At 55.7% G+C, this 25,964-nt stretch overlaps 8 protein-coding genes across 8 annotated transcripts; 5 read left to right on the top strand and 3 right to left on the bottom strand.

Annotated features, from left to right (window-relative positions):
* Positions 1 to 228: 228 nt before the first annotated feature.
* DICSQDRAFT_58163 (MT-A70-domain-containing protein) lies at positions 229 to 2,590 on the top strand (the record flags this gene model as incomplete). Its single annotated transcript, XM_007364693.1, has 4 exons — positions 229 to 623; positions 872 to 1,341; positions 1,466 to 1,774; positions 1,848 to 2,590. The coding sequence occupies 4 exons, from the start codon at positions 229 to 231 to the stop codon at positions 2,588 to 2,590; spliced, it is 1,917 nt and encodes a 638-aa protein (XP_007364755.1).
* Positions 2,591 to 4,153: 1,563 nt separating this feature from the next.
* DICSQDRAFT_179962 (uncharacterized protein) lies at positions 4,154 to 5,461 on the top strand. Its single transcript, XM_007364692.1, has 2 exons — positions 4,154 to 4,401; positions 4,453 to 5,461. Exons 1-2 carry the CDS (start codon positions 4,205 to 4,207, stop codon positions 5,249 to 5,251), a joined length of 996 nt encoding a protein of 331 aa, XP_007364754.1. The 5' UTR covers positions 4,154 to 4,204; the 3' UTR covers positions 5,252 to 5,461.
* Positions 5,462 to 5,868: 407 nt separating this feature from the next.
* DICSQDRAFT_126386 (uncharacterized protein) lies at positions 5,869 to 6,920 on the bottom strand (the record flags this gene model as incomplete). Its single annotated transcript, XM_007364691.1, has 3 exons — positions 5,869 to 6,422; positions 6,510 to 6,658; positions 6,742 to 6,920. 3 exons carry the CDS (start codon positions 6,918 to 6,920, stop codon positions 5,869 to 5,871), a joined length of 882 nt encoding a protein of 293 aa, XP_007364753.1.
* Positions 6,921 to 8,435: 1,515 nt separating this feature from the next.
* Positions 8,436 to 9,447, top strand: DICSQDRAFT_169068 (uncharacterized protein; the record flags this gene model as incomplete). The annotated part of the gene is made up of 2 exons (XM_007364690.1): positions 8,436 to 8,599; positions 8,658 to 9,447. 2 exons carry the CDS (start codon positions 8,436 to 8,438, stop codon positions 9,445 to 9,447), a joined length of 954 nt encoding a protein of 317 aa, XP_007364752.1.
* Positions 9,448 to 13,160: 3,713 nt separating this feature from the next.
* DICSQDRAFT_135655 (uncharacterized protein) lies at positions 13,161 to 14,800 on the bottom strand. Its single transcript, XM_007364689.1, has 4 exons — positions 14,622 to 14,800; positions 13,924 to 14,549; positions 13,469 to 13,870; positions 13,161 to 13,396 (listed from the first exon to the last, which is right to left on the bottom strand). Exon 2 carries the CDS (start codon positions 14,458 to 14,460, stop codon positions 14,173 to 14,175), a length of 288 nt encoding a protein of 95 aa, XP_007364751.1. The 5' UTR covers positions 14,461 to 14,549; positions 14,622 to 14,800; the 3' UTR covers positions 13,161 to 13,396; positions 13,469 to 13,870; positions 13,924 to 14,172.
* Positions 14,801 to 16,042: 1,242 nt separating this feature from the next.
* On the bottom strand, positions 16,043 to 16,581 carry DICSQDRAFT_154499 (uncharacterized protein; the record flags this gene model as incomplete). The annotated part of the gene is made up of 1 exon (XM_007364688.1): positions 16,043 to 16,581. A coding segment is annotated over exon 1 (417 nt), but the record flags the coding sequence as incomplete, so codon positions are not given.
* A 2,183-nt stretch (positions 16,582 to 18,764) lies between these two features.
* Positions 18,765 to 20,311, top strand: DICSQDRAFT_57585 (uncharacterized protein; the record flags this gene model as incomplete). The annotated part of the gene is made up of 4 exons (XM_007364687.1): positions 18,765 to 18,934; positions 18,985 to 19,301; positions 19,357 to 19,841; positions 19,904 to 20,311. Coding segments are annotated over 4 exons (1,380 nt in total), but the record flags the coding sequence as incomplete, so codon positions are not given.
* Positions 20,312 to 20,939: 628 nt separating this feature from the next.
* Positions 20,940 to 25,673, top strand: DICSQDRAFT_179958 (uncharacterized protein). Its single transcript, XM_007364686.1, has 11 exons — positions 20,940 to 21,039; positions 21,376 to 21,411; positions 21,557 to 23,149; positions 23,204 to 23,501; positions 23,560 to 23,614; positions 23,664 to 24,002; positions 24,060 to 24,255; positions 24,314 to 24,537; positions 24,607 to 24,811; positions 24,864 to 25,566; positions 25,628 to 25,673. Exons 1-10 carry the CDS (start codon positions 21,022 to 21,024, stop codon positions 25,197 to 25,199), a joined length of 3,300 nt encoding a protein of 1,099 aa, XP_007364748.1. The 5' UTR covers positions 20,940 to 21,021; the 3' UTR covers positions 25,200 to 25,566; positions 25,628 to 25,673.
* The last annotated feature ends 291 nt before the right edge of the window (positions 25,674 to 25,964 follow it).

Below are 25,964 nucleotides of genomic sequence, written 5' to 3'. Positions count from 1 at the left end.
CGATCAAGCTCAAATCAGCGAGAGGACTGCTGTTGTTCACAGCTACCGCGCCGACATAGCTGGCGCCTATTCCTGCCTGCTCCGACTATCTCGGACCCTAGTCCACCGAGCTCACTTCGTCGGCGACTGACTGCTGAGGATCGTGCATGAACCGGGACTGCCAAGGAACCTGCAACTCCACCCATCGACTCTACTGAACGCCAAGTTGTGCTCTAGTGTCTGCCATCTATGAGCGTCACGACCACCGAATGTTTAGCATCAGCTAACGAGCTGCTCGCGACGCATAATGCCCTCGTCTCTCGTCTCCGGAACACACAGAGAAACTTCCGCCGCCAGCTTAAGACCCTACCATCTCCGCCCAATGCGATACTAAAGCTCCCTCTGATCCCGACTCCTCCCCGTTCACCTTCACACTCACCGCCCTCGTCTCCTCTGCTGGTTCCTGTCCCCAAACCACATAGACCGGACTTGCCCCCTGCAAAGCGCGCACGCCTGGCGCGGTATAGCAATTATGTTCCTGAGGAAGAGACGATAAGGAACGATTACTCGCAGCGCTACGTCGATGGAGGCGAGTGGCCGCAGAACTGGGTGCTGGGGGCGGATCCGGAGCATCGTTTCGAAGAGTGAGTCCTGCAGTCTAATCCTCTCCCAGACTCGCATCCTGTCCATGCTGCTACTGTACCAAGTTATTATGGCACGGGGTTCGCCACTGTCCTTTCGGCTGCGTTCACGGAGTTGCTTTGTTCAATATGTGACTCCTACTACTCTATGCTCTGCAATCCCTTAACGCATCGAGCCAGAGCATGTGGATGGAGGGTTGCTATGTTCTGCCACTCCGAGAGCCTTCGCTGACATAGAACGTGTCGATTAGGTACCCAAAGCAGCAGAGACTACTCGCACTGAAAAAGGCGGCGGTCGCTGCGCACGCCATCCCACCAACGTTCCTCCCTTACTCCGAGCTGTCCTCACTACAAGGATCTAAATTCGACGTCATCCTGATAGACCCTCCTTTCTCTTCTTCGTTCACCTGGGATGATTTACAAGACCTTCCCATACCCGCCCTCTCGGCGGACCCCTCGTTTGTACTTCTATGGGTAGGAAGTGGATCAGGAGAAGGGCTTGAACGCGGTCGCGAGGTGATGGCGAAGTGGGGTTTCCGGAGGTGCGAGGACATCGTGTGGGTGAAGACGAATAAGACGTCGAACAAGGGCCCTGGGGTACGTTCGCTCGTTCTTGCACGGTTAACATATATTGACAATGGTAGCACCTCAGACGGACCCACCCACTACGTCCCTCCTCACCCGGACAAAGCAGCACTGTCTTATGGGCATACGCGGCACCGTGCGGCGGTCCACCGACAGCTGGTTTGTCCACTGTAATGTTGGTGCGTGCCTCCTCCCCCCCTTGTCCTGGTGTATGCGCTTCCTCACACGCCTTTCTCTTCTCCCTCCCTCCTCTTGCACAGACACGGACGTCCTGATCTGGGAAGGGGATTCCTCAGACCCGACGCTGAAGCCACCCGAAATGTACACGCTCATCGAGAACTTCTGCCTCGGGCTTCGCCGGCTCGAGATCTTCGGCCGCGCGCGCACGACGCGCCGCGGGTGGGTCACCGCGCTCGCCGAGGGCGAGGAGGACCGCATTGAGGAAGGCATGACCTTGGGGGATGAGGAGGGCCAGGAGGGCGCGATGCGCTGGAACAGGGAGACGTGGGAGGCGAGGATCAAGGACCTCGCGGGCGGCGGGCAGAAATTGGTCGTGCCGGTGACCCCAGGTGCGTACTCAGCAAATCTGGACGCGAGGCGTCGGCCTGTGCAGATGACTGACGGTGGCGGGCGTCGTGGCAGATATCGACGCGCTTCGCCCGAAGTCGCCTGTGCGAGGCGGGTCGACGAACGCAGGCGCGGGCATGATAAATTCCGCAATGTCCGCCGGCTCTCCCATGCAGCTTCCGCTGTCAATGACGGTCTCCGGCGGAGCTGCAGGTGGGGGCGGGGGACGCGGCGGCGGAGGATTCGGGAACCAAGGTCGGGGAATGATGGGTCCCCCCGCGATGCTGCCGATCAACAGCATGAACACGATGGGCGGAGACATGGGCGGTATGGGCATGATGGGCGGCTGGGGTGGGGACATGGGTATGCCCGGGCTCGGTATCAACGTCAGCGTGGGCGGGATGGGGATGGGAGGTATGAACGCCATGGGTGGCCCTATGGGCGGGATGAACGCTATGGGGATGGCCGGAATGGGCCAGCAGGGGATGGGCTTCCGCGGCGGGGGCGGAGGGCACGGCGGAGGGCGCTTTGGCGGTGGAGGGTTCGACGGAAACATGGGCATGGCCGGGGGCGGGATGGGCTGGATGGGGAACGGGGAGGGTCAGTTCATGGATGGAGCGGGTGGGGGCATGTGGGATGGCGGGATGGGCGAGGGCATGATGGGCATGAGCGGGATGAACAACATGGGCGGCATGAACAATATGGGAGGAATGGGAGGAATGCGGATGGGTATGAACTCGGGGATGGGACACAACATGATGGGGATGGGGATGGGGATGGGGCAGGGGATGGGACAATGGAGCGGGGAGGGTTTTTAAGGCGGGTACACTGGTTAAGCCCACGGCACACCTGGCAGCTACTCTGCTTGCGATCCGAACCCGAATGTAACACTATGGACTACGCCTTCTTGATTGTGACTTTTGTAGCCGTCTCTCTAGGTGTTTCTCCGAGTATCTATTATATCTTCTTGTCGGCATCGCCTTGAATTAGTGCATAGGTGAGTGGCTTTGCGCCCCCAACCATTCTTGCGCTGACCTCAATCGGCACAGATCACTGTATTATTATGCACGAGATGAGGGACGACAGACCTCTCTCGTTGATATTCAACTCAGATATCCGTACATGAGACACTTGTAAGGCCCTCCAGGCTAGTGCTTATTGTGCGACCGCCGGGGTCTTCACACTGTCCGCAAACCCCAGTGGGATGTAAAGGACTTCGGCTGACCCCTGTTGCAAACCAACCGGGGGCAACATCACTTCGCTTCTCGAAGCGAGCAGATTCTACTGACGTGTTATTGACCATGGTCATCGACCTCCCAGGGCCATTGTAGTGCGGTGCGTACTTGTCTGAGTGACCACTGTTTCGCTAGTACCGGTGGTCATGCTTTTTTGATATTGTGGGACTCGAGCGTATACTCTGACGTGGTGAGTGCGTACATACGAACGATGCGGGGGGCCTGCTGAATCTCTGCTCACTGGGTATTGTACGTCTTCAAATAGCTTTAATCATTCAGCATGACACGGTGCGAGTATACCACCAGCGTCGAAGAGGCTATGAACCGCCTTCGCCATCTGGTGCATCCGGCACGATGCTCCTGCGTAGATTGTGGCGAAAGCGAACATGCACGCCAGCTTGAAGGTCGAGACCCCTTTCGTGATCTATTAGGCAGGCCCTGGTGACCAAATTTGCACCAACGCTCAAGAGGAGAGACGCCACCAAACTGGGGAGAAGGGTGAGTTCCGGAGAACAAAAAGATGCTGATCGCGTTCTTTTCGAGAATGCCGCATGGTCCGCTGCGATTAAAGCCGGAAAAAGACTGAGGACAAGGTCGCGATAGTCCTGTGAGGTGTCGCTGTAGAGGCCAGAGCTAATAGCATTCAGGCTGGTGCGTGCTCCTCGAACTTGTGTATCTCTCACCGGGCGCTCGCCATCGTAGAGGGGTGAGACATGCTACGCTTGGCTTCTCCTACTGGCTGGAGAGTCCCACAAGCCGTAGGACAAGGCATCCATCCTAGTGCCTCTTGAAGGCCTGAGGCCTGAAGCTTGGCATGGAGTCCCTTGCAGGCTCGTTCATCTAACTTTATATCTACCAAACCTACTTTTGGGATTTCTCGGCGCTTGACTCTTGAATGTGCAGTTTTTGGGCGAATGCAGATCTGGTATCATTGACATATGAGCATACACGTAGTCTTGTGGGTTCCAGGCAATTGCGTTGAAAAAAGGAGTAACACGAGGTAGGTTCCCATAGGGAAAGTGAAGATGTAGATCCGAGTCGGGCCGAAAAGCGCCACTTCCAATCACGAGTCGGATAGAGCCTGGCAGTAGGGCGGCAGCGCTTGAAGCCCAAGGTTCTGCTCTCTCCACCAACCAGCACCAGGCTAGCAATCCTTAATCATTAGACACGAGCAATCTCCGGGAATTAGCTTGTACAATGCAGTCCAATACTTGGGAGGCTGTGGTCAGCCACTTCCCCGACGTGCCTCTGTCTGTTCCGGCGCTCCGACGGTGTCACCACTGTGCCCGAGCCCAGGAGGAGGACCCAGCCACCCGGTTACGCAAGTGCGCAGGATGCTCAAGAGCTCTGTATTGCAGTAAGGCGTGTCAAAAGGCAGCATGGCAAAAGCACAAGTTAGTGTTCTACCTCAACATGTGGCTTCACTGACCTTCTATCACCCTCAGATTAGTATGCTGCGACGCTACCGACTTCACCGCAAGGAATAACTCGGGACAACTGCATAGCGGATTACGCTCCCTCGGCTACTCTGATCTCGCAACATTCACCAACACCCTTCAAGAGTTCATGGAAGCACACACATGGGCTTTGAGGTCGTTAGCCAAGGCCCATGTGCTGCGAAGCGGAGGGCTCGATTGGGTGTTGAGTCCCCCCAAGATGTTGTACATTTTCCTCATCCCCGCATCAGTCCTCGGACTCTCTGAGCGCAACCCTGCGCGCACGTTCCGGTTGAAGAGCCATGGCTTCGTTTCCCTGACCGACCACGCGCTTTACAATCCCCGCGCGGCCGCAGACTGGATGCGCAGCCAGCCAACACGAGCGGCCGCCGCGGAGCTCTACGGTCGACATCCCTTATACGCAGGGCTGTTGCCCGTCATGTTCGATGTGGAGGGCTTGAACATGACGTTCTTGCATAACTATCCGCTCTTCCGACCCTTCCATCCCCAGACGCTATCGGAGCCGACAAAGAACACCGTCTTGGGCGATATCCTCGAGCTATCTGCCGGCAGCATCAACGCCGGGCTTCCATTACGGGCGGTCGAAGAAGCCGGTCCGATGGGTCTGCTGTTCGCGCTTCCCGGCCGATTCGTTCGATCCCAAGGATCTTCTTGGACGTGGAAGGCGTTGTTCCCCACCTGGACAGAGTATCAAAGAGGGGAGCACCAAGGGTTGGACGAAACACTAGACAAACTGAAAGCTGGTATCACGCCCTCGGAAACCATGATTGTGTTCAGGTCACTGTAACGCATGGACTACTTCGAGTCTATTCGACGATTTTAATACCCTTTGCAGTACCAGTCCAGGCACCTCCATCTCGACATCTCATTGCCTGCCGTTGTAGTAATGATCCAGGCGATATTTATAGTCTACTTAGGAGCCTCAATTCCCATGCAAGCTGCATGGTGGTCGCCCCGAGGTAAAGGTTTGGGGGTATTCAAGGTTTTCGACAGCTTGTGCGTCAGCCACCTGGTCTTGTTGACGGTTGTTTAGATGTGCATCTCACTTTCTTCCGCCGCCCTATCGTTGCTCTCTAAACCGTCTAGGACCTGATCTCCCTCTGAGGTCAACCTGATCCATGCCCGATAAAGACGATCCCACTCAGTAGGCAATCGATGCCTTCTACGCGCTCGCGTGCTGTGGCCGCTGTAGAACAGATTGGTCGGATGTTGAGAATGGGATAGTACTACGAGTTCAACACGTTGGCACCTCATGGTAGAATCTATTTCAAACAACCATGCAGTCGAGATAATCAAAGTGACATGCGAGATGTAGTCTGTCACCCGGGCAAGTTCGTATCGCCGTCGACGTCGAGACTGAAAGACTTCCTTCAGGATGGTCTTGTAGACGTGGAGAAAGAAATCCTACTGGTACATCCGGTGCGGGAGGAGCTGGTGGTATCGCCTGTAGATCTCTGCAGGGTACAACCCAGACCTGGATGGTGATGGTACGTCGACGCCGACCTTGTCCCACTCCCAATTCAGACGCACGCACTCCCAAGACTTCTTCGTCCGGCGGTAAAAGCAGACGTCCGGGAGAGGTTGGTTGTCGTCGCCTCCCGGAGCCCGAAGGACCATACCGCTATTGATCGAGTCGACACACATCACGGCGACGTCATGGAGAAGTGTACAGTGGCAGTTCTCCTCACTGTGCGCATGCTCATACGACGGACCCGCTCCATGCTCCCGCAGCCGATAAATGGGGTACTGGTGAAACGAAACCAGCCCCGTCGTCTTGAAATGGAATGCGGCAGGAAGGAAGTCCGCGAATGCCTGCCGCTCAGCCTCAGTGGCCAGCTTCGTCCGCATGGAGTCGGTCAAAGTCTTGCATGTCTTCTCGATGAGTTCCCACTGCGATCGCAGGAATTCGCGATCGTCCTTGAAGACCATGCCGCCTTCTTCGACCTGGAAAGCCTTGGCTGGATTGTTGGGGTCGGCGGCGTCGGGGTTGCGAGGGGAAAGCACGAAGACCATCGCGTGCTGATTGTCTAGATACTAGTCGACACCTGCTCTCCCTTGTGCGTTCGTCTCCGTGATTGTTCGCAAGGACCACATATGGATAGTCGCCCAGTATCTGAGGGCACTGGCGATGCAGGCGGCGGAGGGGTAGCCCAGCTGGGCGGCGTCGTCCTTCGACTTTGACCGACACATGTACCTGTCCAATCAACCGAGATCAGTATCACGTAGCTCATAGATATCATCAAGTATGAGCTGACTCAGGACTAAAGCAGAACTCACTTGTGCGTTGGCCATGCGGCGACCTGGCATTCTTTACCGCAGTACCGCACGACAGAGCATCCCGTGCACTTCTTCAGCTTTCCACCTCTGGATTCATGTGCGCTCTCCTTGCACCAGTCGCAAAACCCAGAGAAAGGAAAGCGGACTGCTACGCTCTCCGAGAACGAAAAGGTGTCCATGAGCGTGAGGTGTAATGCTGGCTGTTTATTTCGGATTAGCGAGGACAGCCGTGGGGTGAATACCACGTGTGTACTCTGACGCCTTACTACCTCGCTTGTCACGTCTGGATGGCAGGACGCATGTGGTTTGTTCGATGCTGTTCCAACATTCATAGCCGAAGCAGGAGACGCCGTTTCAAGCCAATACTTGGCAGTAGCAGAACAAAAGCGAGCATCATGATAGTCATAAGTATGGAGTTATGATTATGAAGGGATATCTATGGAGGTATAATTGTACATTTGTACTCTCAGGTTTTGCTGTGTGTTTCTACTGTTGTTTGTGGATTTCACCTTAGCAAGCATATTTGTCTAGGAAGTAGGCTAGAATACCTTGTCGTAGGACCTGGGAGTTGACACTGGAAGCACGACTGCAGTTTGACTCCGGTGTCGGGCAGATCGGACTGGATTGATCCGGATGCATAGCAGCTGATCTAAGCAATTCAGCCCCCGGGGCATCCTCCTCACCGTGTACCTTTATCGGGTGTTGTCTCCCCTAGCATGCCTTATGCATGATTTCTGTGTGTTATAAGATGCCTTTATCACTATTGATATATATATCTCCGCCGATGTCATGGACAGGTGAGGTTGTCTGACTTCGAGATGAATGCCAAGCGCTGGCCGAGAATAGCCGAGTATATCAGTTCATTTGCCGCCATCAAACCTCAGTGCAATCGAGTACAACACCTAGATCTTACGTCGTGCTTCTGCTCATGCTTACCGAGAAACCAGCAATCGAGTTTGAAGTAAGTACTAAGTAGGACCTCAATATAACAAAAAACGAGATAAGCGTACAGTAACACTGAATATCCTCGAAGCTCGAAGTACAGAACCGGTTAATCTAGACGCTGGGACCTGAACAACAGCACCAAACACGATCATTGACTTGAACGCATGGCGCGCGACCTTGCCCACCTATTTTTTGTACAGATGCACCGTCATATACCTCCATAAATCTGCCTGCATACCAAAAACCCCACCTTCGAGCACTTTGTTGCAACCTCGAGATCTTTCGCTTCCTCGCAGTAATACTTAGTCTGAGGAAGAAGATCGACCCTTCCGAATCTGCTTCAGCGAAAGGGAAGGCCAGCCAGTGCAGGCGAATGGTGCAATTGAGATCTGCTGACATAATCAGGAGGAACTGCAATTAACCGTCGCCATCCAACCGAGTCCTCCATCTCGCACTCCTGGCAGAGCTCGGTGTCTGGCGCGGCGCATGCTTTCTGCGTCTGGCTCTGGCTCTGGCTCTGGCCCCGGTGGAAGGGGCACTGGCTTCACATGATGACAGCAAAATTCGATATCGGCGCTGGCCGCGGCGGGTCAATGCAGTCTGGTTTGTAGCTGTTTGTTCGATGCTGAGCGCGATGTTATCCGCATTCCGAGTACGATGGGCAGCGATTTCGTTCATTGCGGCTAGCCTCAAGTTCAACTGCTCAGCTAGCAGCGACCTCATTCGATCGCTAGCTTCCCGTGACCTTCATGTCCTTCCGATACACCCTTAGCAGTCCCAGTACGCTTCGGCTTTGTGTAATCTGCGGGCTGTCTCCTAGCGATGGGATCAAACTCATGAAGTGCAACGGGTGCGTCGACCCTCCAACATACTGCAGTAAGGAGTGCCAGAAAGCCCATTGGCCGACGCACAAGTGAGTAGTGGTACGTTACACTATCGATTCCATCGACAGTCTAACAGTGGTCGCTCAGAGCCTCCTGCCAATACATCAGCAACAAGCGGATGCTTGCGAACAGACCTTGTTCTCTACCTGATGAGTTACACGGCTTCGCCACCCTCCAGGACCTGACGCAGGCTTTCAGCGACTACCTCTCCGCACACGAATGGGCGCTCGAGACTGTGACCAAGATCTCTACTCTCCTTCGATTCAAATTCGGTCGCCGTGAGCAGCCCGACAACGCCGTCCTCCGCTTCAGATTCTCCCGTTCCTCCCCTGCGGGCAACCCTAATGGCAACCCCGCATGCACATTCACGTTCCTCCGCACCGAATGGCTCGACGAAACCGATCCGCGAAAGATTGACATCCTCACCGCCTCCCGCGCGAACGGCCTCGCGCAGTTCAGGCGGTCTTGCCCCCCCATCGTCCGTTCCCCCGATGGTGCCGTCCTCGCTCTGTTCACGCTGGACGGGAGCGTTCACAACTCGCTCCAGTCATTCCCGTGGTACCGTCCCGATCCGGGAGGGATCGCTTCGCTAGGCAGTCATCTCGACCTTCCCCTCGAAGAGCTTACGAAAATCTGTCTTCGCAGCCTCAACACGGAGCTACCATTCCGCGCCCCATCCGAAGGCGTCGGTCAGTTACAACTCCCGGTCCCTGGACGCTACAAGCGCATCCGCAAGCAATGGGTTTGGGAGCCGCTGTTCACAGACTGGGTCGACTACATCGAAGGGCGCACGCAGTGCAGTCCCTTGGTTGTACTGGAAGGATTGACGATGAAGCCACCTCCACAAGACTTGATGTTGTTGTATTATAACATCTGAGGAGTTGGTACGACACGATGGGTGAGTCAATTGAGGATGAAGTCACACTTGTAATATATACATTGACCACCCGGGCCCTTTAATCACTAGCCATGTTGGCATTAATTCCAATTCTGGGGTGCATCTTAAAATGTCAGCGCAGGAACGCAGCAGTCACGGAGGTTCATTTGCAGATTACAGCCGACCATTCTCACCAGGCAGATTCCAGCGATGCACCGATTCTCACCAGGCAGAATTTAGCGATGCACCGATTCTCGTGCAATACCCACTCGCTATTGCAGACTCCCAACGTTGCGCTGCCGCTCACCGGGGATGTCAAGGCTGCACCGGATGACCTCATTACGCTGTGTCACCAGAGCGTAAAGACCGAACCGCCCTTCCCTCGTCTTGGGGCCCTCGAAGCGTATCCGAGATGCTACGTCCGATCGCGGAAGCAATGGACGTGGGAGCCGCTTTCCACGGGCTGGGCACTGAGACGACTGGGAAGGTCGCGTGGACTGCCCTCGCTGTCTGCGCTGGAGAAGTTGAAGGACTACATAATCCCCTGACAAGCTGATGAGGTCTTCTCCCTCAGCTAGTGAGCGTATCGGAGAATGTTTCACAATTCAGCATCAAGGCAGTTGACAAAACGCGCCCTACCTTGGTCCATGATCCTTCCACCCGATCGGACTGATCAGCATATCGGTAGTCAGTGTATGCGGCTTCATGATGTACTAGCATGCTTGTCACTTGCAGGGCTGGCAGAAAGGATCTTCTGCATCGTGAATGCGAAGGCCACGTGTGCGGCGTTCACCACCGATGCATACAAGCGTGGTTCGACGCTGTCAAGGAAGGGGCATTCGACATGTGAAGCTCTGCATATGCGTGCATAGCGCGAGGAGCTAGCATTGTAGGGCTATAACAATGGGCTGACGCGATCGTCTTCAGAGAGCAGCAAGGCACAGCGAGACGTACCATGAACATGTCTTGCACATGACAAACGAGCAGTGCAAACAAGCCGTTGCGAGGGTGTCTAGTACGCATGTGAGCGCGGGCTATAATGAAAATGAAGATGAAAAAGAAATGAAGAATATTGACCGCAGTCTGCACAGCGGCCTCGGGAGAGCCTGCGGCGATGCTTTCGTACACGAGTCGGCGCGAAGCTCAGCACGATCGTATCCTCGTGCCAACCGAGAAGCCCGAAAATCTAGAGGAAGGGATGTCCGGGGTCACAGTGAGCAAATAGAATCCTTGTGAAGTGAACGAACCTGAACATGCAAGAGCGCGGACGACCAGGCGGTAATCGATCATCGGGTGGGACATGTAGGTTCTCTTGCCTATGCGATATGCCTCGATTAAATGCCTCGCGGCGGTGCCAACAAGCTCGACCGATCAATCCTCTGTCGAGGTAGGTACTCGGCTTCCAGTACTTTCGACCTGCACCTCCGCTCCCAAGAAGTGAGAGACGTGGGTAAACTGATGCCGACCCCAGTGACGTCGGCTGTGCTGGGAACGGCTCATTGAGCAACTTCATGACGCCCGCCAAGTAAAGCCGACAGCGAACTGACGCCTACAGCTGACCCGCAGCAGGACAGCTGGTCAGAAAAGAATGGACTGTGGCCGTGTAAAGCCCAACGTCCCGCGCACGCCATCTCGGTGTCATCACACGACCGGAGAACCCTTACACACAGCGCAGAAGGTCTTGATAACCTCCTTCGCTGGCTCGAAGAGTCGAGAAGTAGGGTCAGAAGGGCCACATTGCCAATATGGAAGGGAGACGTACGGATTACCTACACGACTTCATGGGAAGACCCCCTTCCCGCGGGCCTATCCTCGAACGGAAATGAATGTGGTATTGGACACAAAAAGTCAGTGTTCCGCGAGCTTCTAAACGCTGCATAGTAAAATCTTGAGTGTTGCCGTCGTTTTTGAAGCTGCTGCCCTTGATAGGCTGAGTCCCACCCATGTCTTTGCGTAAGTTTTACAGAGCGGAGGCAACCGTTGCACACCTGAAAAAGACAGACACCGCAAGTACAGCGGTGGCCTGGCCCCGTGTCAACATTCCTTTACCCGCTAAAGAAGCCTTCGTTGACAGATCATGTCTGCGGATGCTCTCCCTGGCTGGGATAAGACGTTTCGACGCCGCTCCTAAATCGAGGAAGGCTGTTGTAAATGTCATAAAGAACGAGTGGAGTCTGTTCTTAGATCGCGCCCAGTGTTCTTGGCAGGCGGTTGGCTGCTGGTAAGCTTAAGAGGTCATCGCGCCAAGACCACTTCCCATCGGTAGAGCAGGAAAAAGTCCCGTACTAAGGTTGAGTAAAAATGTGTCAGGCGACGTCAATTGACGTATCTCATCGTATCTTGCCAGGGCTTGGATGGACAGTAATTCTCGTCACCAGATCCGGTTCCGGATAGACGGATCTCTCGATTTGAGAACACGGCGGTGTCCTGACAAGGAAGAGAGACACCCGTGCGTAGTCATGTGATGGACGAATTGCCGCACCGCACAGAAGAATGGTAAGGCCTCCTTTATAAGGTGAGTTGTCGCACGTTCGAACCTACGCATAGTCAACGACTTGCGCATGTAGCCACGAGCGGTGTGGCCAGCTATACCCTTTCTCCCGCAGATTGGCCGTCTGAGAACGAGTGTCTCAATCTGTCATCCAGCATGAGAACGACGTAGAGAGGTGGAAGACAAGAATAGCTCACCTGCACAAGGTCGCGCTCGGTTCCCTGCGAGATAGACAATCATTTTACCGCAAATCTCTCCCTATGAACAATGCAAAAGACTTCCCCTCCGGTAGGATGCGTGGGAGACCGGGGAAACGCCGGAAAGCTGCATGCTTCTGACCTAGCTTGACTGCTGAGTCGAGACATGAGTAGAGCTTGTGCATGCGTGTCGGCGACGGGGCATCGGACCGTACGTCGAGAACCTACCTTGCATCTGCCCTTTCAGATTCTCTTATGTTCCATTATTATCGTGGACCAGTACTTTGCGCAGACTCGAGCATGCCGCAGATGTCCGGAGGCTGTCGATAAGGACAAATGATAGATAAGCACCGGAGCAAGCTGCGCCGACTTCAAAACCACATAACGTAGCAACATGCCTCAAGTGCCCGACTAATTGCGCGATACAAAGCGTCAGGTACTTCGTCACTGCTGACATCCGCCGTCTGGACCTGAGAGGGCATGAGAGCCGGTGGGATATCAGCATGATCTCGCCAGGGTGCTTGGGACAAAGGCTGACGCAGAATCCGGGATCGGCACGCACTCCGAACTTCGTAAGCTCGCCATGAGTATCGGAGTTACGTTCTTCCCGGTCCACTGTGCTTTCCAAGTACAAGTGCGTCAGTCCTCAGACGCTTCGAGACAGCACGTCGGGCGCTCACCGTGTCGCCCAGAATCCGAAGCTGCATTGAGTGTCCGAAATGAAACGTCTCTGCATAGAACCCGCCGCAGGCTGTGCATGCTACATGCCCCGACGAGTGTATATCTGATATCGGAGAAGGTCTGTAGGATTGCACTGACGCAGGGCGCAAGACAGACTAAGTGATTTGAATTGCTTCCGCGAAGCTTGGCTGGGGCGGGGAGTACAGATGTGGCCGATGAAATGTCAAACAGATGTCAATCGCTATCTGACGGCTTTCTCGGGCTTGTGCATCGTGCACAATGAGATGGACATTTCCCCGGGCTGGGTTGGGGGACGGTGGGGACCTGTTATAAAGCGCCCGGATAGTGTCTAGCTCTGTTGAGAAAGGCAGATCAGCGAAGAACGGCAGAACCGGGCCTGACAAGGAGCGAGCGTTGTGGCCTCCTCTCCACTTTCGTGCCGTCTATCCCTCGCCAAGTCGCTAAGGGAGCATTGCACGAAGACGGCTCCGAGGATGTCCCGACTTTTCAGGGTGACATCTCCCTCCTCAGGTATGTTCAGCTCCGAACATGATCGCAGCGGCTCTGACACGGTGCTACCGCTCTCGCGGCAGTCGTACTTCTTCATCAGCGCAAGCTTTTGAATCAGGTCTAAAGGCGTTGTCGTTCTCACCTTCCCATGATGATGCCCAATCAGCGACCAATGGGTCTCCACCGGTGCAAACCCCCGTCCTGCCAAGCCCGACCTAGAAGGGGTGGTAACGATGCTCCCGCAGCGCGCCCGCACAAGTCCCGTCAAGCACGTTCGCTCGTAATCAAGGCACAGAAGTTAGGTGAGAGGTGAACACGGCGCCATGAAAATGCAAGAGCTCAGCAGGCATCGCCCGCCGCACTCGCCGCCACGGTGTGGCCATTTGCGTCCGCGACGCAGATAAGCAAAGTCTCCGCGGTGCCGGTTCCTCCCAGCCAAATTTAGCCTTTAGACTGCGTAGCGGACGTCGGCAACCTGCGCCATGGAACGACGAGAATTGAGAACAGAACGACGGACTGGAACGAGACACGCTAATTGCAGAATCTATTTTCCTGAGGTGAGGAGACCGCTGCGAGAGAACCTGAGGGGATACGCACCAGCTAAGTATGACGATTCGCCTAGCATAAGCGCAGCGCTAAACACAAGAGCAAGTGCGCATGTGTCCAGGCCTCTCTCGCGGGGGGATTCCAAGCGAAGGCAATCCCCGAGAGTCATGGAGCCATCAATGATCTCATCCACCGTACCTTCGCAACTCTCAAGCGAGGCCAAAGCCGCGCGATGCACGCTAGGGAGGCTAGACGAGGCTACATACACTGAGATTTTCTGCGTGCGAGACGCGAGGTGCGTCAACAGCGAGAAGCACCTCCATGAGAGTTCTGACGATGGCTAGTCAGGGCCACCCGCCGCTTACTGGTACCGCGGCAGCAGCGATCGTCCCTCCGCTCGAAACGGTGCTCGGGCGCGGGAGCGAGCGAACGATTCGAGCAGAGCCGGCACCGCGGCCGGTCGGGAGGCGATCCCACGCGGGCGGACGTGCGGACTGCGAGAACGTCGGTGCTGCCGTGGGACCGCCTCGCAGTGCGCGGGGGCCCGCTCTCGTAACGACGCGCTTGGTCAGGATGCGTGTCTGACATTTGGGATGCGGCGGGGACGCGACTACGCAAGTCGCTGACATTGGCAGCGCATTAGTGAGCTCCTGCCGGTCGGTATGCTTGGTACTGTCCTACATTCCCAGCACGGGGCTAACTTGTCAACTGTGTGGCGTAAAGGCAAAGATAATGTGGGCATTACTGACCAGCATGCCGGGAGAGAAATACAGGTTTAGCGTGGACGTTGGCGTCGTGTGGACGGCCCGCCGTGTGTCACTTGCGATTGCGCTGACGTCTTGCGGGGAAAGCAGTGGACACCTCCGAACAACGCGGAGACAGCTTTACGAGACGGTGATAGAGAGCGGCCTCATTGCGACGCAATTCTACAAATGCGATAAGAGCGACGCCGAGGACAGAAGCAATAGCGAGCTGCCACGACAGCGCATGCGCGCACGGCTGCTGTAACATTCTCCAGCGAGGACGTTGTTCCACGGCCGCATGCAGCGAAGTACAACGGCACGCACCTCTGTCACTACAACTTCCGGGTGTTTGACTTCCACATATATGCGGCGCCGCCTCCCGAACCGACTCCCGGCGGCATGGTTGTCTCAAGAGGAACGTGCGCAAGCTGTGACCCAACCACATTCTCTCCACCAACACGACTTGGAGAGCGTTGTTCGCGAGCGTCATGGCAAGCCCCGTCGACCTGACGACGCTCTCCCGGGGCGGAAACCGACCATCAGGGAGATCGCCCGCCCTCGTCGCTTATCCCGCCTCGCGCAGATCCAGGAACGTGCCAAGCCGGCTCCTCGTCCACAGTCGTCCACCCATCGCGACCCCGCGTCGTGTGGCCCAACGGACCTTCCGCGACGCCGTAGCGGGAGCCCCGTCGTGCGATGCGACAGACGCGACGGACATCGGCCATTAGGGCCGCTCAATTCTTGAGGACGCAGGACGCAGGACGCGTTCAGAGGCCATTGATGGAGGTGATGGGCTAAGCGAGACTAGCCGACGAGCTCGCCTTCGAAACCCCTCGAGCGACGATAACACTCATCCCCCCTCACAAAGTGCCTCAAGGATAATGTCAATCGACGCGGAAAGCCTTCGTCTTCAACATACTCGCGATTCATATTTTTCTGTTAGGTTTGGGACACGACAGACCCCTTGGAAAACAACGGGCACAAGAGATGAGGTTGGTACCTTGCCATATGCGGCAGGTTCGGCTAGCCCATCACATCCATCAGTTGTGCTCTGAGTGCGTCCTGCGTCCTGCGTCCTCAAGAATTGAGCGGCCCTATTGACGGGATACGCCCGTCTTGGACTCCTCCCCAGCGTGGTTAATCACTGATGACGAGACGAACGCTCCAAGGGACCCCGGACGCGCGGCGGCACCCAATCGACACGAGGCGGGAGGCGCTCCGACGCGTCCGCGCCTGCGTTAAATGCGGGCACGAGGCGCGCTGGGCGCTCCGGCGTGTCCCGTCCGAAACGTCGGGTAACGGACGTGAAGGGATTGGGCGTGATCAGTCCCAGGACGCCTGAAAGCCGGACCGAGGCCCTCCGTCGCGTTTCGCGAGGATGGTTAAGACCGACGTATATTTAGGTGAGGTGGATTTTGGGTGGTAGAGTACTCGGTCTGCCTGGGGCGAGAGATGGGCGCGCCGCTGCGATTACGTGCGTGAGCGATCGGTGAACGTGGGATAACGCAGACCGTGAACGACCGGCATGAACAGCGCACCGGACATTCGTAAAGCGTCGCCGTGATGAGATGACAGAACGGGTCGCGGAAGCCATTCATTCTAATCTCCGGGCGGGATATCCGTCCTGAGTGGGCGCATACGCGTCCCGCCCAGAAGAGGCAGTCGTAACGCCACCTCGGTGAGTAGGGTCGGGACTTTGCCATTGCGCAGCCTCGGCGGGCGGTGCGGGAAGCACGTACAGGGACCTCGCGATTAATGAGAGCCTGAAGCTTGTGCGCAGCCCGGGCTCGCGAGCCGATGAAAACACAAGACACCGACGCAGGCCTGAGGCGTAAACAGCGCATACGCAACGACGGCACCCGCGCTCCGGGTCGACAGCGAGAAACTGCTGTCGAAGGTTCGCGATGGCGCTGTACGAAGGCATAGCCTTGTCCCCATAGGCGTAGGCTTCCGCGGCAATTACGAGGCTTTGCCCGATGTAAGCTTCTCTGCGGGACGTAGGGGTGGCTGAGGGTACAGGATGCTAGGACGAGAAGCGGCGAGAACGTAGGGGGGACGCTCGGACATCCGGAGGACCCCAGCGCTATAGGAAGCTGCCTGATTGCCAGCGTTCAGCTCGACGTTCGTGGCGAGGGGGTACGTATTTGGCACGAGTGGAAATAGAAGAGGGGGGCGCGCCAGGCTCTTTCGGAGCGGACGAGGATTCGGGGCAGGCGACCATCCGGATGAGCCATGGGGATGAGAGGGCCTCGCGATCGTCCGCATCGCCGGCAGAGAACCCAGCGCAGAAACGGCGTCGGCTGGGACTTTGACCGACGCACTAGCCGTGAACCGAGGAGCGCACGGTTGTTCGAGCGAAGAGGACAGACGTTGTGTCTAACACCCGGAATGTCACCGTTAGCGTATGGGCGTATGTAGGTCCATCACGCGACATGAGTTGCCGGGCTCGCCATGTTCGCGCACTAGAAGTCCAGTGCGACCGATGGCGGTCCATCTCCGTCATAGCGACGACGCTACAGCACGCCTCATAAGCTCATCGGACCTCGGCGGACATCGAGGGCCGTGTGCGAACCCAGGAAGCGGACGTGCTCGGCCCATGGCATCGAACTGAACGCCAAAGTCACCTCGAGAGACTATACTTAGACGGACGTACGGATGGAAGGGGGCAGCTCTGCGCGGGATTCGACCACAGCCGCGGCCTGCTACAGCCAGTCGACGGACGAGCTAGGCACGCGAGACTCGAGCGGAGAAGGAGGAGGAACGTTCGACGGGTGCGTCGACGCATATAGGAATGACATCATCCATATCCAGTCCCACGATAGCGAGCTCTGCGGGCTTCGGCGCGATCGCGTCGCTGATGAGTCGATAGTGGCGACGTTGTGAGAGATTAAGAAGGGAGCAGCAACAAAGGGCAGAGAAAGAGGGCCCAGGACCAGGACCCCGTCCAGTCCACGCAGGAGGGACTAGCTGGAAGGCAGCATTCTCAGACTTCCCGTGGCGCCCACCCGCGCAGAATATCGGTTTCGCAGCGTGGCCGGCTACGACTACGGTGCAAGCGCCGAACGAGTTTTACCCGAGCCTCAGACGCCGAGAATCTTTTCTCCCTGCGAATTCCCTTTTTGTCTCGTGTGCGAGAATTCGTGCGAAATCGAGAGAAATCAAGTTTTCCCCTGTCGCCTCCTGTTCGCAGGTCTGTTCGCGACGCCAAGTCCACGCCCTCCAAGTGCGCTCGCAGCAGACCCCTCAGGTCATATATATGCCAGTGTCCCCCTCTGCTCTCTCCATCGTGCCCTGTCAACTTGTCTCCTGTCTCTGGTCTCACTATGTCCGGCAACCTCACGGCTCTGTTTGCACAGCTTTCCTCGCTCCCAACCCATCTCTCGGCGCTGCTTGATTATCGAGCTCTTAGTCTGTTTGTGAACCTCTTCGCGGCCATCAAACCCTCCCTACTGTGGTATCAAAGTCTAGACCGCCATGCACCACCATTACCAACTATGGGCCCGCCCACCATGCTGTCGAACAACCTTCAAGAGTTTTTTGCCGCCGCCCTTGGTATCCCCCGCGATCACTTCCCGCGCTTGTGGAGCGCTCTTGGCGAATGGCTGTGGTACAGTTGTCCACCATGTCCGGAGTTGTCGGGCGAGGTTTTGGAGGCTTTCCGCTTGCATGGGGCACATCGTAAAATAGGTATGTTCTCCCTTGTCCTCCTGTGTACAGGTAAATATGGTCGAGCCCGCCACCGCTGTCCGATCTGCTAGCTGCCTGATTAGGGAAGGAGACGCTCTTGCGCGCCACTGTCTCTGGTGCACGGTGAGCGTCATGACGAGCACCTGACGGCCTGACAAGGCAGGTGGCAGGTTGGGCAGCGGCGAAGGTCTGATTGTATTTCCTTGTACCCACTTTTTGATATAGTTGTTCACGCATTGATTAGCCGCATTCAACCTATACCCACCGCATCGTACGTGCATCCATCCGGCATGCAACTACGTTACAGGGAGTCTTGCCGGCACTCCCCGCATTCTCGGTCTTCCTAGGTCAGTCTCAGCGGTGTACTTTACACGTGAACATGGCCCTATCCCTGCAATGTCCCACTCCTTGAAGTGTGATCGTATGTATCATTGTATTGAGTTCTTCGTATTCACATAGCTTATCTATTCACAAGACTGCAACTCCCGTTATTACAGCAACTACTTTACAGATGCTGTAACACAAACCCGTACTTACTATCGCGGTATTCCGGCCGCCATCCTGCTCACACCTCATGTCATCATCGAGACTTCACTTTGCTATCGCTTCACCTGGTCAACTGTTTGTGCCTGGTATGTCAACTTCTCTGCACCATGTAGCATAAATTGAGTGTTTTCTGTAGGGTTTCGTTCACAAATAATGCTCGCATTTATAATCTAGAGCACTCTGACGCCCGAGAGCGGTTCCCAGAAGCCTTTCGGTCCATACAGCCAGACCTTTCGCCATCTCTCCTTTCCGATCTCTTCTTTCTCTTCGCACTACTCCGTGACCGCGATGAAGAGGGCCTGTGTCTAGTGCACAGCTCACATGGTGAACAGTCTGATCGTCTTGATGCTCTACTACAAGACCGCACTCTACGGTGGGCAGGGCCAGGGAGGGAAAATTGGGATCATGTCTGCAACAAGTGTCGCTTGCAGAAAGATGTTTCCGGCAGTCGCTGTATGTTACCTGGTTATATGTTACTCTGAGTGTACATTTATCTAGCCGTAATCAGATGCAATACGGGCGGTTGTTGTCGATGGCATCACAATCGGACGACCCTGTTGCAATGTACATGACTGTCAAAATCCTCTTCCTACACAGCGCTCGCGTTTCTGCGAGACTCATCGGGACCTCAAGATGATATGTGCTGTAGTGGGTTGTAACCAGCATGCATCTCCTAACAAGCAGACCTGCCCTGAGCCCTCACACCGCGCTCTCGAGGACCCCAATGGGCGTTCTGCCCTGTTCATACTTAGGCGACGTTTGGAAAGACTTCAAACATCTTCACTGGAGGATGAAGGTACAGGAGTGTCCGAGGAGCTCACAGAGTACGATGAAAATGGAGAATGTCCCTCCAAGTCTGAGGAGGGAAACGCAAAGCCACGCGCACGGTTTGGCCGGCGACGGACTCACAATGAACAGCTGGTTGTTGCAACGTGCGGTGTCATTCTGGGACGGGCAACTATGTTTGGTTCTGAGGGCATTGATGGTGTCATGGTGTGTACACAAAATATGTATCCTAATGGGTATGAATCATCAATGATGATCATTTGTGCTAGCAATTCTTGAAGAACATGTTTCCGCTATTACTCCCTCAGGTCATCTTTTTCGACAATGCATGCAGTCTCAAGAAGCATGTAATTGCATTGAAAGAGAAGCACTTCGATAATTGCATCATGCCCGTTGATGCCTTCCATGCAAAAACAAAACACAAGGAGTCGGACAACTTCTGCAACCAGCATTGTAATGCGGCGCAGTGGCCCGAGCTCTTTAATGGCGACAAATGGATTTTCAATTCGTCTGCGGCGGAGATGACAAATGCATGGTTGGGTGGATTTCAGGCTATGGTTCGAGAGATGCGAGCTGCTCGTTACGATTTTTTTCTGGACGAAGTGATCAAGTGGAGGAATCGTCTCACTATTGAGGAGCTTTCGAGAGTCGGTGCAGACCCGAAACTGCTAAATTGACTAGTATGTACTGATGTATACATGAGCTCATCTCGTTGACTACGTCTGAAGTACCTTTCGGCGGGAGTAGGAAGTGAGCTTGTATTCGTGGATGAACGCAGATCTCTTTGAAATGGGTATCGCGCTATCTTCGGATCTGATTCATAGCGGTGGTTAGGTTTGAGATGGAGCTGGGTCGAGGTCCTGCCGTGGACGATATGCGAGACAAGGGCATCCTGATGTCGTCTATAAGTACGTAGACAAGTGCCAGTACTGTGCTGGTCCACTATGGCGTAGACAGATCGAAATACGGCAGACAACGCCAATGCGTACCACCGTATATGGTGTATCAAGCGCCCGTTCCCACCGTCCCAGTCCTGCCCGCCACAGTTGTTCTCTCCTTCGTCATCTCCGACTACTGCCAGGGACTCTATCGCGTCGCTCGCTGTCGTCGCCGGCGTGGCCGCCTTGAACATTGCTCCCCACTGCGAATTCATCAACAGTTCTCTTCTACACTCTACATCGTCCTGTGATGACCCCTCGTTACGTGGCCAGTCCACCTGCATCACATTCTCACTCGATACACAGGATGTCTTGATCAGAGGACGTCGACTCTTTCCTGGACGAGTTACACAACCATGGCCGGCAGTCACCAGGCCCCGCAACCTCATTTTCCCAACATCCCCACTCAACAGCAGCTCAACCCCGACAACGCTGTCTTCCGCGAGCGCATGCTGCATCTCATTCAGGTGTGTATTCACTCCCTGCCAGACGACGCCTATATGCGCCCAGCGTCACTCACTTCTCTCCCTCTCTCTCTCTCTCTCCGCAGCGCGCAAACCAGCCCTGGGCTGGCGACGCTACCGGACAGAACAGCGAGGAGCTCGCGAAGATATGGACGTCCTGCTCCAGGGATTGTCGACTTGGAGGTCTCTGAGGACACAGACAACGGTGGAGATGCGTACGTCGCGATGTTCGGTCCTACATGTCGACTGTTGCTTACTCAAGCACAGATGGGGGCTTGGGAGGTGATGTGCTGACGTGGTGGAGAAGGATTTCGTTCGGAGGACGGAAGTGCGAGGCAGATGGAGCATCATCCAGAATCTGCAGCAGCGACAGAGTGAGTCCTCGCCTCTTCTGATATCCTCTCTTCTCTCTTTCCCGTCCTTCCTACACCATCGCTTGTTCTTCGATATCCCTCGCTGCCTGAGACGTCGCCGAGCGATCGCTAACCCAAAATGTCATCTCAGAGCAAGAATAAACTTGCATGCAGGAGTAAACGGTCGAGGCTCCATGGGACCCATAGCGAATGGCGTACCCGCCACCAACGGCAACGCTCTGACGTCGGGGCCTGTCACCAACCAACCCTATCTACAAGCACCGCAAACCCCCGTGTCCTTCACTCCCGACCAAATCAACGCACTCCGTGCCCAAATTCACGCCTTCAAGCTCATCTCCCGCGGCATGCCTGTACCGGAACAGATCCAGCAAGCGATCCGTGTGCCAAACCAGGCCATCCCTGATTTGCAAACCCTCCTCCACGGTGCCGATGTGAATGCGCGCGTCATTGACAGCGCAGTCAAGATCCATAAGAGCACGAACGGTACGCCTGTCAACGGCGTCGTCGAGCATCCCCCCGTTGCAGAAGTCACGCCGGCACCCCCGGAGACGATCAAAGAAGAGGAGATCGAGGCGGTCGACCCCGAGAAGTTGCCGAAAGGGCCTTTGCTCGAGGAGGACGTCAACTCGGGGATCTATCCGTATAACGCGTACACGCACCCACTCACCTTCCTGAAGTGCGACCCGGACGTGAGTTCCGCGCTGTGGGCGACGAAGATGCAGCGATTGCTCGTCCCTTCGGTCATGCCCGTCGGCCTGGACCCACACCAAGCTATCGAGGAGCGCAATGCGTACATCGACGCACGTATCGAGCAACGGATGCGAGAGCTAGAGGCGATGCCAGCCATGATGGGGGACGACGGTCTGGAGAACCCGCTTGACGACGCTGAGAACGCGGAGCCGCAGTCACTCGAGCAGCTTGCCCACGTCCACCCCCCGCCGAACACCCATGGCAAGCTTCGCGCGCTCATTGAGCTGAAGGCACTGCGTGTTGTCGACAAGCAGCGGCAGCTACGTGCGTCGGTGGCGGAGCGGCTCATGCATGGGACACTGCTCCCGCTGAACCGGGCGGACTTCCGGAGGACGAGGAAGGTTCAGCTGCGCGACATCCACAATACGGAGGTCGCAGAGCGCAAACAGCGCATGGACCGCGAGCGTCGCGCGAAGCAGAAGCACATCGAGCAGCTGGGCATCATCTGCATGCACGGGCGCGAGGTGCTCGCCGTCGGGCAGGCGGCGCAGGAGCGAGTCACGCGTCTGGGCAAGGCGGTGCTCAGCTTCCACGCGCACACGGAGAAGGAGGAGCAGAAGCGGATCGAACGGCTGGCGAAGGAGCGTCTGAAGGCGCTGAAGAACGACGAGGAGGAGGCGTACATGAAGCTCATCGACACGGCGAAGGACACGCGCATCACGCACTTGTTGAAGCAGACGGACGCGTACTTGGACTCGCTCGCGCAGGCGGTCGTGGAGCAGCAACGGTCGGAGGGGCACGAGGCGGTGGACTACGACATGGAGGAGGGCCCGGTGAGCGAGGCGACGTTCGGCGCGAAGGCGTTCAGTCAGGAGGAGGACAAAGGGAAGCTGGACTACTATGCGGTGGCGCATAGGCTCAAGGAGAAGATCTCGGCGCAGCCGAGCATCCTCGTGGGCGGTACACTCAAGGACTACCAGCTGAAGGGTCTGCAGTGGATGGTCAGCTTGTACAACAACAAGCTCAACGGTATCCTTGCAGACGAAATGGTGCGTTACAGCGATGTCGCTATATATACTATGGCTGACAGGATTTTATGAAAGGGTCTCGGGAAGACTATCCAGACGATCTCGCTCATCACCTTCCTCATCGAGTCGAAGAAACAGCGCGGGCCGTACCTCGTCATCGTGCCCCCGTCGACCATGACCAACTGGTCGAGCGAGTTCGCGAAGTGGGCGCCGGGTGTGAAGATGATCTCGTACAAGGGCAACCCGGCGCAGCGGAAGGTCCTCCAGACGGACCTCCGGACGGGCAACTTCCAGGTCGTCCTGACCACGTACGAGTACATCATCAAGGATCGGATCCACCTCAGCAGGATGAAGTGGATCTACATGATCATTGGTACGGGCTTCATTCCAAACGCGACATATGCGTCGTCATGCTTACACATCGTCTACAGATGAGGGTCATCGCATAAAGAACACGCAGAGTAAACTGGCACAGACACTCACACAGTACTACCACTCCCGCTACCGCCTCATCCTCACCGGGACGCCGCTTCAGAACAACCTCCCTCCCTGAGCTGTGGGCGCTGCTCAACTTCGCGCTGCCGAAGGTCTTCAACTCCGTCAAGTCATTCGACGAATGGTTCAACACCCCGTTCGCGAACTCGGGCACGGGCGACAAGATCGAGCTGAACGAAGAAGAGGCACTACTCATCATTCGTCGTCTGCACAAGGTGCTGCGTCCGTTCTTGCTTCGTCGTCTGAAGAAGGACGTAGAGTCGGAGCTGCCGGACAAGGTCGAGAAGGTGATCAAGGTCCGCATGTCGGCGTTGCAGTCGCAACTGTACAAACAGATGAAGAAGTACAAGATGATCGCGGACGGCAAGGACGCCAAAGGGTGCGTCGTGGTATTTCACTGTAACGGGAGCGAATATGTTGACGAGTTGCGCGATAGCAAACCGGGTGGCGTCAAGGGTCTGAGCAACGAGCTGATGCAACTGCGGAAGATTTGCCAGCACCCGTTCTTGTTCGAAAGCGTCGAGGACAGGGTCAACCCGAGCTCGATGATCGACGACAAGCTCATTCGGAGCTCGGGCAAGATCGAGCTGCTCTCGCGAATCCTGCCGAAGTTCTTCGCTACGGGCCACAGAGTAAGTTGCACGAAGTTCGAAACGTCTAGTGATTATCAGACTAATGTCGCTACGTTAGGTCCTCATCTTCTTCCAGATGACGAAGGTCATGGATATCATGGAGGACTTCCTCAAGATGATGGGCTGGAAGTACCTCCGTCTCGACGGTGGTACGAAGACCGAAGACCGTGCAGGTCATGTCCAGCTCTTCAACGCTCCCAACTCCGAGTATAAGGTCTTCATCCTCTCGACTCGTGCTGGTGGTCTTGCCCTCAACTTGCAGACCGCCGACACTGTCATAATGTATGTTCCTATGTACTTCTCGTAGCCGATAGCATGCTTATGCCTACATGCCGTATATCGCTTTGACAGTGATTGGAACCCCCATGCGGATCTACAGGCGCAGGACCGTGCTCACCGTATCGGTCAGACTAAGGTTGTCCGTATCCTGCGGTTCATCACGGAGAAGAGTGTCGAGGAGTCGATGTTTGCACGCGCTCGGTACAAGCTCGACATCGATGACAAGGTCATCCAGGCTGGTCATTTCAACAATAAGTCGACCCAGGAGGAGTTCTTGGTATGTAACTGACAAATCCCTACAAGACTATTCCTTACATGCGTTGCTCTAGCGTTCTATTCTTGAAGCCGATCAAGAGGAGGAGAACAAGGAGGCCAGCGACATGAACAACGACGAGATCAACAAGATCATCGCCCGTTCGGACGAGGAGGCTGTGATCTTCCACGAGATCGATGTTCAACGCGAACGCGAGGCTCTGGAGAAATGGCAGTGCGCTGGTAACCGCGGCAAGCCCCCACCGCCCCTCATGCAACTCGAAGAACTTCCGGAGTGCTACCGGGCGGATGAGCCATTCGCCGAGTCTGACGCTATCGATGAGTCAGAGGTTGTGGACGCCATTGTTGTAATGCTACATGTATGTACGAATCAGACGAGACCTGGTATGTAAGCTAGCGCTACAGCATGTACTCTGCATCAGGGATTATGCAATTATGCGGGGGAAACCTAAGTTGGTAAGCAGAAGAAGGATGTCGACAGCTATGCCGTAGAGTCGGGAATATGAGACGTGATATATTGTAAGTCGAGCACAGAGAGAAGAGATGATGGGGTGATAACCATTGATGATTCTGAAACGGAAGGGACTTGACTGCTGTGATCGGAGGGACCATCACTTGCGGTGTGCATGAGTAGCAAGGGGAGCTGTGCTGGGGACAAAGCATCCAGTGATTCGGACAAAAACTCGGTATGTATGGGAGGACCAAAGGCCGTGAGATCTCCGTGGGTCAGTTCCGGACCCGTATCGTTGTCTATCGTGGCTACAACAACATCATATCAGAAAGTGTGCTCTAATAAGGAAAAGCAGATCAGAAAAGTCACCAATTGTGTTATCGGAATATTGTTCCTGCGCGGGCATGTCAGCGTCGCAAAGGGCACCAAAAAGAGCCAGCATGTTGACAGAATCCACTGTAGACGTATCAGGACTGCTCGTAAACACCAATGGGGAGACATACCTTCGGATACCTCCTCACTGGTTGTGTCTGAGGGGATGCCAAACGAAAAATGAGTGTTCGGAGACATCCAAGTCATTGGAAGCAAGTCTTCGGCAAATGATGTCGAAATTCCGGCATAAGTGCTCGGATCCGTGAATGCTGTGAGATGGAAGCCAGTCTTGAAGAGGTCGTTCCCATAGCATCGAAAGAGGTTTGACACTTGG

Source organism: Dichomitus squalens (genome assembly GCF_000275845.1).
Source record: "Dichomitus squalens LYAD-421 SS1 unplaced genomic scaffold DICSQscaffold_9, whole genome shotgun sequence".
NCBI lineage: Eukaryota > Fungi > Basidiomycota > Agaricomycetes > Polyporales > Polyporaceae > Dichomitus > Dichomitus squalens.
The sequence above is the reverse complement of the archived record's forward strand: the minus strand, read 5'-3'. Positions and strand labels throughout refer to the sequence as shown.

Bases quoted from the DNA above. Each gene is read 5' to 3' on its own strand.
- DICSQDRAFT_135655 (XM_007364689.1), bottom strand. From the start codon at position 14,460: ATGTCAGACACGCATCCTGACCAAGCGCGTCGTTACGAGAGCGGGCCC.
- DICSQDRAFT_179958 (XM_007364686.1), top strand. The intron at 24,256-24,313 runs GTAAGTTGCACG...TCGCTACGTTAG, and splicing joins TCTTCGCTACGGGCCACAGA to GTCCTCATCTTCTTCCAGAT. The intron at 24,538-24,606 runs GTATGTTCCTAT...TCGCTTTGACAG, and splicing joins ACCGCCGACACTGTCATAAT to TGATTGGAACCCCCATGCGG.
- DICSQDRAFT_179962 (XM_007364692.1), top strand. From the start codon at position 4,205: ATGCAGTCCAATACTTGGGAGGCTGTGGTCAGCCACTTCCCCGACGTG. The intron at 4,402-4,452 runs GTTAGTGTTCTA...TATCACCCTCAG, and splicing joins GCAGCATGGCAAAAGCACAA to ATTAGTATGCTGCGACGCTA.